Here is a 12,210-nt window from a genome sequence, read left to right on the forward strand (position 1 = left end):
TTACACTCAAAGCTCTGCGGATTCAACGATCTAGTCCAGAAGAAAATGGCATCGCTGAGATTCGCGACAGCAATAGGACTATATCTCTTTCCATAGGCGCACAGCGAGAGCACTGACACCGCCAGTCCGCCCCAGCTCGAGTCTGGCCGGGCTCAGGTCTCGCTCCGGCCGCCTCGTTCCTCCATCTCCCGCAACTGTTCACCGCTGTATTGCGGCTCGTACAGGTAGCCGCGAGCATCAGATTCTCGCAACAGATCTTCGAAATCCCCTTCTGCCATTTCAACTTCAAAACTATCTTCCGCCATCGTAATTAGCCTACTATACAAACTTTCTACACAGACCAAGAGGCAAGAGCCTGTTAGCTTAGCTTCTACAGAAAGATGGCTGACACTATCTTTACATTCTGTTAGTGAGATCCCGCCCCATATGGGCGTGGTGAAAACATGCGGAACACTGGCTGTAGTCTTTAGCCTCTGGCACAAAAATCGCAAAATGACGATTTTTGCGTCATCGGAGGATTTTTTCCAGACTAAAAAGAATTTTTTCACTGATATCAGGGGGATATGGGGGGGGGGGGGGGTAACGGTAATTCGAAAATACTACTGGTTTTCTACTGATACAAAGCTTAATGCTAAATCCTGAAGTATCCCTTTAAAGACACCTAATATATGGTGTGACCAAAATATGCTTTAAAATAAGATAGTTGAAGTCATAAATAAGCATGAAGTTTACATGACACAATGCCATTTAAAGTAATGAAAAAGCCAATAAACACACACAGACTGATGTATGTATTAAGAATTGCAGGGCAGGAAGCGCTTCCAAAAACAGCTGAGGTTTTTCGCTCTATCTCCCTCATTACCTTCAGATATTTCCCTGCTGTGCTCCTAACACTTCTCTTGCACTGTAAGGGGTTTCTCCCACTCCTTCCTCCTGTGTTCTCCTCCTTCTCTTTCTCTCAGCTGGAGTGAGGGCAGAGACCTTTTTTTACTTTCTTAAAGTGGTCGTGCTTTCTTTACTGCTTTGTGTGGTTATGGTTCCCTGGCTTTCTTGTACTTGAGTGTAATGATCATTAAAATACTAATGCACAATACAAAGGTCTTCCTTTATACCTGATGAAAGAATCCAGATTCATTGACCACTGATTTACATGTAAACATAAACATGGGAAACCATGGAAACTTTTGGTTAGTAATAGGTCAGAGACTGATATGTGCTGTGTGGAGGCATAAATGCGTTTCTGTCATATACTGTATATATATATATATATATATATATATATATATATATATATATATATATATATATATATATATATATATATATATATATATATATACACACTGTAGTAGATATTTGTTTAGAATTTACACATGAGAGCGATGAAGATATATGGAGTAACGTGCAGAACAGGATGTGTCCCAAACAAGCCAGGACGGGGAAGAGCTTGTCATTTAGGGATGTTGTTAACCCTCTGGGGACCAGAGTGTTTTTGGGGCCCTTGGGATGTTTTGACATGCACTGACATTTGTGCTTTTTTCAGTTATTTATAAACATGTTAATGGCAAAGGTGTAAATTCACTCTATATAGCACAAACGGGGCTACCATGATATGTGAGCAACATGTATGTACATGTTTGTATTTTTGAGAGAATATTATTTATGCATGGTTATTGAAAAACTTAAAAATAAAAGTTTCTGAAAGGCCACAAAACACATATTGATTATTTCTTCACAAGACTTTTGAAAATTGTATCACATAGTCTAGAATATTTGCTCCAAAACTATGTGAGAATCATCCTGACTACTCATTCAGATAAGTCAATAAAGTCTTTTACATTTTTAATGACGTGTTTTGTTTGAGAAAGCTTTATGCAAGGAGGCATGATCTCTCATTAATATGTGTGGCATTCCACACCTGAGAAAGACAAAGACCCTCCCATAATGGCCCTATTAGGTGCTATTAGGCCATATCATTATCAGGAGCCTTGCACAAAGAATGAGGAGATTTAAAAAAGAATCGCTTTTAGATTGTTTGGATTTATTTACAACACACACACACACACACACACACACACACACACACACACACACACACACACAGCTTAGAATAAGTGAACACACCCATGCTAAAATTGACTAAAAAGAGGAATAAAAAATCTTAATGCCTTAATTAAAAAAATGAGGAAAACTCCAACCTTTAGGGACATTAATAATGTCCTTGAATTCTTTGTGAATGAATAATGTATCGCAAATAATTAAATGTTCTTCTTTAAAATACAGGGTGCATACGTCTGGACACTTCTATCACAACCATATAGACATGGTTTTATTTCAGTTCAAAGTTAGAGTTGGAAACATCTTGAAAAGAAAATTGTCTTTTTCCATAAATGTCTTAGTTTGATCATACATATTTCAAAGTTGAGGATTCATTATTTTGATATAGCTTGCATTGGAACAAACACTTTAACATCTTAGTTGATTAGTTTATTGACAAAACATACTATATTTAACATATGAGCAGAAACTCCTAACAAAAGCTTATTTGATGTCTATTTTAGAGTAAAAACTTTATCCAAAACTAGTCGAAATGTTGTCTTTTATTTAGTCTGTAACAGTGCGTATCTGTGCGTTCATTCATTAATTCATTCATTCACACACACACACACAAACATGATTCACATTTAAACAGTATGCTATTTTTCCGTTTACAGACACTAACGTTATTCTATATCCCGATTAGAACAAAGCACTTTCATAAAACACTTACTTCTCAGCTGAATCTGTTGCTCCTCCTCGAAGTGAAAATAAACCAGCACTTGTTCTGTGGTAAATGTCCCAGGATTGTTCCTCATATAGCCGCGCAAGACGACAGTAGATTAATCTGACTAAAAAATATAGTGTTTTCAAAGTTTAACGCGTTAACGCGTCTCAATGTGTTGCTTCACATATTTGCGTTTGAATAGCGTGGGCGTGTCACATTACCAGAGATAATGAGCTGAGAGAAAGATAATTAGAACGGCTGACACGTCTCTCTTTTTATATAGATGACATAAACGGAGAATATTTATTTTAGTTTTGAATCGGATCATTTTAAAGTACAAACTCAAATGATTTAAAAGATATATTGCTTATGGCTGGGTGAATAGTATTAGCTGAGTTGTGTTGAAGATTAGAGACGTGCTCCGGAAAAAAAGTTCACGGTGACGGAGAGGCAGAACGCACACCCTGTTTATTTTCTTTATTTTACAAAAGCACAATATTTTATTTCGATTGTATGTGGGCACATAAAAAAGTAGACATTTAACAGATTATTTTCTCATATTTCTTAACTCTATATGAACAGAAATTATGGTAGTACTTTAAGTCTATTTTTCTGCTATGTGAAAAAAAAACGAGCAAAACGCGCCGGCGCGTTTCTGGTCCCCAGAGGGTTAAATTCCGCTTTTTAGTTATGACATGTAGTGTAGAGTTGCCGTGCAACATCACAAAGTACAGCATTAATGTGACTCATCCAAACAGAATTTAGAGTTGGTTGCAATAATTCTTTTTTTCCCTCTGTGGTCTTTAGCTAAGTCATTTTTGCACTGATGCCAGACTTCTGGTTACAATGACCCTTTTTTTTCTTTATTATTAAATTCTTTTTTTTTTTTTTTTTTTTTGCTGATTGTCCAGGGCTGCATTTAAAAAAGCATTGTAAGCTTAAGTTGATCACAGAACAATTGCCACCAATGGTCTCTACGATCAACTTAGGCTTACGATGCTTTTGGGAAACCCAGCCCAGAAAAGTACAAACTGATCTCCAGTCATCAGAGTCACATGTTCCTTCAGAAATCATTCTTATATGCTGATTTGCTGCTCAAGAAACATTTCTTAATACTTATCATTTTCAATGTTGTGCCGCATTCTTCCCTCGGGTCATTTTGACCTGAAAATCAATTTGTAAAAATTTTCAAAAATTGAGTGTTCATCAGAGGGGTCCAAGACCCTAGGACTTTTGTCGCACTTGAACCGCGAATACAAAAAAATCAAATAAAATAAAAAAAAAAAACTGAATGGATTCAAGGAGTTTTGTGGTTGAAATAAAAAAAAAAGTAACAAATCCTTCCCTCGTGGGTAAATTTGACCCCCTTAGGAATGAATGGAATGCAAGGAATGCTTCAGTACACATAGAAAAACTTATAAATGCTGACAATTCAAACTAAAAATGCTAAAACTTTACCAAAAAAATATTGAATAATGTCTACATATGTATATGAATGCATTATGAATAAAATGACTTTAGGACCCAGCGGAACAGCTCATTTGCTCCAAATAGTGCTGTAAGGCATCTAGTGGCAAGAGTCATGTTGCATATAATAAAATATCATGTTATATACATTTTTTTTCCAATAGATACTATTTATTTATAATTTATTGATCAAATGAGTAATCTAGTCATATAAAGGTAAATAAAATAAAACCATAACAAGAAATCAAAAAAAAAATTAAAGAAATAAAATAATTTTTCTGGACCAAAAAAAAAAACATTAAGTATAATTTTTGGGCTTCGGGGCATTTTGACCCGCGGGGGAATGCATCCTTGGTGAATAGAAAAATGTATTTCTTTAAAGGGGGGGTGAAACACTCAGTTTCAGTCAATCTCATGTTAATCTTTAGTACCTATAGAGTAATATTGCATCCATCATATCTCCAAAAAGTCTTTAGTTTTATTATATTTATAAAAGAAAGATAGGCTGTACCGAGTCTTTCCGGAAAAAGCCGAGCGGGTGGAGGCGTGCCGTGTGGGCGGAGCTAACACGCCGATAGACACACACAGATATTTGAAGCAGTTCTACCAAAGTCCTTTTATAGTCTCTGGTTCTACTCACCGCCTGCGGTTCCAACGCAAGACCGTTAACCTTTAGTGTTGGGACTGCTCCATCCTTGAGAACTAAACGATTAGCAAATCCGGCTTCGAACTGGGCCTTGTTTATAAAAAAATCATCCTCGAAATGCATGGAACAAACAAGAACACTTGCACAACTGTGTTAATGTTCTGGAAAAACAAACTCCATCCACTGGTCCCTTAACGCTTGATTCTTTGGGAATCTGTGCAGTGTTGTCTTGCCTTGGCAACCGAAAACACACTTCTTTGGTGACATATTGAGCGCAGCCGATGCACAGCGCTTTGATGGGCATAGGTTACGGCTATCGCTCTACAGCTGCGCGCGCGCCCTTCCGAGAGAAGTGCCCTTACGACCGTATAAGGAAATTCCGGCGCATCTGACGTCATACGCGCCCATACTCGAAAAAAAACTTTCCGAAACTTGTGACAACCAGGAAGGAGTATTTTGAGAACAGAAATACTCAATCAAACGTACAACTTAATTTGTGAAACTTTGTCCATGTTTAGCATGGGAATCCAACTCTTTAAAGGGATAGTTCACTTTGAAATTAATTTTTGATATGTTTTAGCTTACCTCCAGTGCATCCAAGATGTAGGTGTCTTTGTTTCCACAGTATCTTCAATTTTGATAATTTTAGGTAAAACCGTTGTTGTCTGTCAGTCATACAATGGAGGTGAAGGGGGTCCTCCTCAAAGAGCAGTCAAAATTAAACATTATTTAATGACTCGTAAATGTAAGTACACATTGATGCCCTAAGACACGAAACGAGTGGTTTTTGTGAGAAAACGAACAGTATTTATATTGTTTTTACCTCTTGTAACCACAGCCATGTCCAAGTTATCTGAGGCCGCGGACGCTTCCGTGTGTGACGTGTACGCAGACTGGTGCATAGATAAACTAGATGTCGCCTTGGCGACGGCAGTTCATTGGAACGAAACCTTAGCCAAGGCGACATCTAGGGTATATATATCTATGCACCAGTCTGCGTACACGTCACACACGGAAGCGTCCGCGCCCTCAGATAACTTGGACATGGCTGTGGTTACAACGGTTTTACCTAAAATTATCAAAATTGAAGATACTGTGGAAACAAAGACACCTACATCTTGGATGCACTGGAGGTAAGCTAAAACATATCAAAAATTAATTTCAAAGTGAACTATCCCTTTAACAGTGTAAAAAACTCACTATGCATGAAATAGCATTTCACCCCCCCTTTAAATATTTTACTGACCCTTAAACTTCTGAACTGCAGTGATAAAATAAAATTCTGTATCAAATTTATAGGCAAGACAAGTAGTTTGTTTAGGCATAGTTGGTAGGGAAATTACAAACCTGCGCACACATATTCAAACGAATATAACTATAGAATCAATTTTTAATGCGCATGTGAACGCCATCAGGTCACAGGTTCGCGTTTAAAGTCTGTTTAGAGAGAACAACGTCGTCTTAGTGGCCCCTAATGTAATAGCAAATGATAATTTTGCTGGAAGTGAATTAATCAAAACCAACTTTAGCCGGAAATAACATTATTCAAAATCGCTATAAAGCCAAAACAATCTCTGTTACCGTAAATTGTATGTTTATCTCTGTAAAGCTGCTCTGAAACAATCTCCATTGTTAAAAGCGCTATATAAATGAAGATGACTTGACTTGACTTGTATACAGTTTATGTGATTTTGTTTACACCCCCCAGCCCTACCTGACCCTGAGGTTCATGGAAACCTGTGCAGACGCTCACCTCGCATGGCGTCATCCAGGCAGTACTGCAGCGGGCCGCACTCCCAAATGCCTGTCATCTCATTAAAGAACATGTTGAAGTGAATCAGAATGATCTCAAAGGTAGCGCCCTTCAGCAGTGAGATCTGGTCCTCTATGATCAGAGTCCTGTCGAACACACAACTTCATTATAGACTTGTGATAAGACAAGCAGCTTGACTCATACATGTGACCGAACCGCCAACGATGAATCTTTATATCAGGTGTAAGAGGGCCGTATTCACCTGAACATTGCAAGCGTCTTGCTGAAGTTGATTACATTCTTGATCATGTATGTGGTGAGGTCTGTAAAATGTGGCAAAGAGGTGAAAATGGCACCTTTAAGCCACTTCTTCTCTTTATTTTCAAGACTCTGAAAGCTGGAGGAAGGGGATGAGAGGTTGACCGTCCGCTGCACTCCATCTTCAGGCGGTGGTTTATGCATGGTTGGGTTAGAGTATCTGCCGGTTTTTGGTTCTCGACTGTACTCAGACATGGAATTTTGATCCCGATCTAAAGGCTGCGGACATAAAACCACTGATAAAGACTGACAGTACTCATAAAGATGCATTTCAGTAGATACTAGGGGTTGAAGGACTTCAGATTTTGTGATTAAAGTCGAGTCGACTAGTCGCTGATGACGTCATTAATGAACAAATAAGCCTGACCCTCGAGCTGAGACTCGAACACAGCTATGGCATGTGACACAGCGATACCCACATTGCTATTGCTCCTACATAGCTGATTTTTATCAGTTCTTTTGTCTTTGGGTCGTTATATTTCTCACAGATTTCTGCTCGTTCTAAATCAGATATAGATAAAGTAGCACAGCAAAGGTCACATTTATATGAATGCATTAGTGAGAGAGTGATAGCGTGTGAAATACTTTTACCTGGCAGCATCTCTCTACTAATAGTGAAGCTGTGGGTTTTAGTTACTAAGAAATATATGCTAGAACGTTTCAGTTTCTAAGCTATTTTATTGATAAATCACAGAACAGTGTTGACAATACATTTCTGCTCTCCTGAATGATTCTGTGTGCGCACGATCTGCACATGATGTGTGAGCTACTGTCTTTATGTGTTTGTGTTACAATGCAGCATGCATTAGTTTAGAAGGGCGATTAACTTACCCGTACAATAAGCAGTTTAAAATTCACCCAATCAATTTTAAGCATCCAGATGGTCTAATCAAACGTATTTTGTGGAGCGCTATCGGAGTATGCATTTATTTGCCATTTTAACTGTTGGAAACAGTGCGTAAAAGTGGACTTCAAAGATTTCTTATCCTGTTGCGCCCTCTATAGGCCATCATCAGCAACTAGTCGACGTCTAGCTTAAAGCGTCATGGCAGAGGATTAAAGTCGACTAGTCTGTGCAACCCCTAGAAATTACATTTGTCAAGATCTCAAACGGACAAACTAAATAAGGTAAATATGTTACCCGGAACTGAATGAATTGGGCGCAAGTCATGTCGAAGGTCTTTTGATGTGCGGAGAGCAGCTCCTCTATGACAGCTTCCTGTTGAGGGGAGAGCATTACGGGCTCCTCATGCATCCTCTTCCTCTTGATCTGCATCCTCCGCTTCTCCACGGCCTCATCCGACATGATCACTGAGGAACAGAACCACAGGAATCAAAGTGAAGTATACACAATGTTGCTTAACATCTGCTGCTTAATATCTTTGACGATTGGAAAGTTCAAAAGAACAGCATTTATCTGAAGCAGAAATCTTTTGTAATAGGACTGTAAAACTGATTAATCGTAATTAATCTCATCTAACCTAAAAGTCTGTTTACATAATATATATGTGTATATATATATATATAGTATATACATTTCTGTGTGTGTATAACGTATATAAACACAGTATATATTTATACAAATATACCACACACACATTATTACTATTTCATATATATTATTTATACAAATATACCACACACACATTATTACTATTTCATATATATATATATATATATATATATTTTATTATTGGGTTGTATTTAATGGTGCTATACAAATAAAATTGCCATTGCCATTATACGAAAGCTGAAAGATACGCAAGAGACTTGTCCATCTTGACAATGTTTTTTATTGGGTAGGTTTCCAGGTCTTTCTCCAACCCTCCCAATTACATCACAGACTCACACACAATGCGTCCTTGATGAATAAAACCATTTTTATCATACATTAAACATGCTTAATAATATATTACACATTAGGGGTGTAACAATATTTCGTGTCACAATATATCCCAATACAAAAATGCAACAATAGGTATTGTGCATTTCACCCGAAATAAAATTTTCTGTGTGGAAAAAAATAAAATTAAAGTTTTAGTGTCAGTACTACATTAACCTACAATATATAATGTATAATAATGCAATGGGGGAATATTTGTGGGTCCTGATAATGCCACATGTCTTGTGTTACCAGTAAAAAGTGGCCTATATTATTTTAAATATATCTAGTCAGTGAAAGATTGTAAGCATATTCGTCTAAAATAATTCTGTATTTTCAGCTTCAGAATAATGAATATTTGTATTCTGGTCTCACCATTGTCCGGTGCATCGGGTTACCAGCACCAAGTCCAAGCATATTCATTTACACCCACAATGTAACACCAAACTTACCATTTTAAGAAACAGTCATTTTTTTGTTAACCTTTTATCATGTCTTGAAGTATCGCAATAATATCGTACCGTGAATTCAGTGTAGCGAATCGTGACATGAGGGTATTGTTAAGGCTGACTGGGTTAAGTGATAAGGTACATCTGCAGAACATATTTAAACACGTTAAATGCTGGTAAACACACAATTTTACATTAAAATGGCTTGACAACCGTACGCAGTCGAGAACACATTATTTGGGGGAAGAACCGTTCATCATTCTACTATTATTAGGATAATAAATATAACCATTCATCTATTTGTGGTTAAATATTAAACATAAATATAACCAAAATAACATTTGTGGCTTTAATCAGGTTGATGCTGCTATTTCATAACAGAATATGGCACTCTCATTGTTTTAATCTGCCATCAAGGTCCTTGGGAAAATGAAATGGCTAAAGTGGTGTGTGAACAATATGCTCTGTGTGTGTGTGTGATAGCAGCTATCAGTTAGGGAACATGAAAAGTAGGACTCAAATAAACTTACGCTCCCTCTTCATGCCCATTGAGAGGCATTTCTGGAGACGGCAGGACTGGCACTGTCTCCTGTTGCTCTTGGTGATGACACAGGCATTCTGAAACGGGCAGCTGAGCTGTGCGGGTCGCTTCATGGCACGCCTTACAACAGGAACACACAAACACAAAGTGAATCAAACTGATGCACTGACTGTAGAATAAATAAGATGCCACAAGATACGCGCACGACTGTCTACCAGTGTCAGACATTAACTTGATTAAAGGGCAAATTATTTGTTCTAACCACAGAACAGACTGCATGGTGTCCATGTCTATTTATCAAATGCTTCAATTACGGTAAATTGAATAAATTGAGGAATGCTACGAGGACTGTTTGACCCCTCATTTTAATTAAATATTTTTCAGTGGAATTGTTGCCTCCCAAGCCCTGGTTAAAGTAATAGTTCGTTCCAAAAATTGAAATAATTTCCTCACCGGCATTTCGTTACAAACCTGCATGACCCACTTTCTGTGGACCACAGAAGACATCTTGAACATTTCAACACAATTTGTTTTTGTCCATACAATGAAAGTCAATGGGGTCCAAAACACCACTGGACCAATTTGACTTTCATTGTATGCGCAAAACTGTAGTAAATGACAGAATTATTTTTTTTTTTTGTGGGTGAACTATTCCTTTAAGTGCTGACCCTGCCCCTCTATTAATTATGACAGAAAGATCAGCAATGTGAACGGGTTTCTTATATTTTTTTATAAGTATATTCTCAACATGCATGCTCTGTTTTGGTTTCATTTTCACTGTGTTTCGGTTTCCTTTTCTTGTGCTCTTTTCCCCTGTTGTTCTGTGTTCCTAGTTGTTTCCATGGTTGTTAATTAAGTTGTTCTTTTAATTATCTCACCCTATTTAAACCCTAAGTTCTGTCAGTTTCTTTGTCCAGTTTTGTTTGTTTGCTGGTTTTGCTATTATTTCTAAGTTTGCCCTGTAGTTTCCTGAGTATATAATTAAAGATTGATCTTCATATTATCTATCGCCGTGCCTTTATTGCCGCAACCCCTCTGTGACCCCAGCATTGTTCACATGTTTTAAAATATGCTGAAAGCACCCTGACAATTACTGTATAAATGCAGTTGAACACACGAAATATGTTGTGATGCGTCTGGGTTGGTCACAAAATATGCTACTGTACCCTATAATTATTTTCTCTTTTCAAGTTTGCTTTCACAATTTTGATCCAAATCACAACAATCAAAAACAGAATGATGATTGAACGGTTTTTAAAAGCTCTGTGTACATCCTGAAGGTCATATTTCACATTTCCTGTTTAGGAGGAGAACAATTTCGCCAAGACTTATTATGAAAATTATTTGACGCATATAGTAAACAAATCCCTGATGTCCTCTGCCATGTTTTGTTCCTACTGGTTGAGTTAAAGGAATAGTTCACCCAAAAATGATGTCACAATTTACTCACCCTCATAACGTTCCAAACTTGTATGATTTTCTTCTGTGGAAAACAATAGGAGATATTAATCCAGTTCAGTTTTAACTGTCACATAAGGCACTTGTTTTAACCGCTTTATATTTTATAATAATTGTATGTATATTAGAGTTTTTAATAGGTGAAAATGCTGTCTTAGTCATTTAGGTCCTCTTATCATTTTACATGTGTATGTTACAGTACATTTAAATGTTACTGGGTCTGCCTGTCAATGTGAGTGATCACATAAACAGGAAACAGGAATTAGACCAGCATAAAGGATGCAGGATGCCAGTCAAACGGAGGTCACAAACACTAACTGGTGATCACCCACTTGCTGGATGTAAATGAACTCCACACTGATAATGTAAAGTCCGATTCATTTCCACGAACCGGTTCTTTTGGACAGTTCATTTTGAAGAACCAGTTTAAAAAAAAAACGATTCATCGGTTCCTTACGCAATGATGTCACTACGCATTTCTTTTCTAACAACTCAGTGCCATGTTATATCAATAGCCGCGTTTCCATTACCCTTCAAATTGCGCAAATTGAAATTGCGAATTGAAATTACGCTCAATGGAAACACGTCAATTTCGCAAAAACTCCCATTTATCGCAAAAAAGTTTTTACGCTCGCATGAGGAGGTTTTTCAGGCAATTCGAAAAAGGAATATTTCGCAAAACTGCAATGGAAACAGTTTTTGCGCATTTACAGTCACCTGACTTAGAATACGCGGTGTGTTTGGGGTCCGTGGTATACGCAAATAATAATAGGCTAATAATTATCATCCTTATTATAACATTTATTAGGCTACATATTTAGAAGATGCTTTTATCCAAAAAAAAGGAACAAAGCAATTAGTCAAATGTCATTCATAATGGTTAGACAATAATAATACAGGGCTAAGATTATCACAAATAAACACAAGATTTT

The 12,210-nt window shown here is 37.3% G+C and overlaps 1 protein-coding gene across 1 annotated transcript in view; it reads right to left on the reverse strand.

Moving 5' to 3' along the window:
• nr1i2 (nuclear receptor subfamily 1, group I, member 2) overlaps window positions 1-12,210 on the reverse strand; it is a 44,409-nt gene that overhangs the window by 12,676 nt on the left and 19,523 nt on the right. The window contains exons 3-6 of the mRNA XM_056240949.1: window positions 9,810-9,940; window positions 8,090-8,259; window positions 6,893-7,167; window positions 6,631-6,776 (exon numbers count right to left, since the gene is read on the reverse strand). Of these exons, the coding sequence (XP_056096924.1) occupies window positions 6,631-6,776; window positions 6,893-7,167; window positions 8,090-8,259; window positions 9,810-9,940 (722 nt within the window). The remainder of the gene's footprint in view (window positions 1-6,630; window positions 6,777-6,892; window positions 7,168-8,089; window positions 8,260-9,809; window positions 9,941-12,210) is intronic.

This window comes from Rhinichthys klamathensis, unplaced genomic scaffold, assembly GCF_029890125.1.
Source record: "Rhinichthys klamathensis goyatoka isolate OS25496 unplaced genomic scaffold, OSU_Roscu_1.1 h1tg000021l_1, whole genome shotgun sequence".
Classification (NCBI taxonomy): Eukaryota; Metazoa; Chordata; class Actinopteri; order Cypriniformes; family Leuciscidae; genus Rhinichthys; species Rhinichthys klamathensis.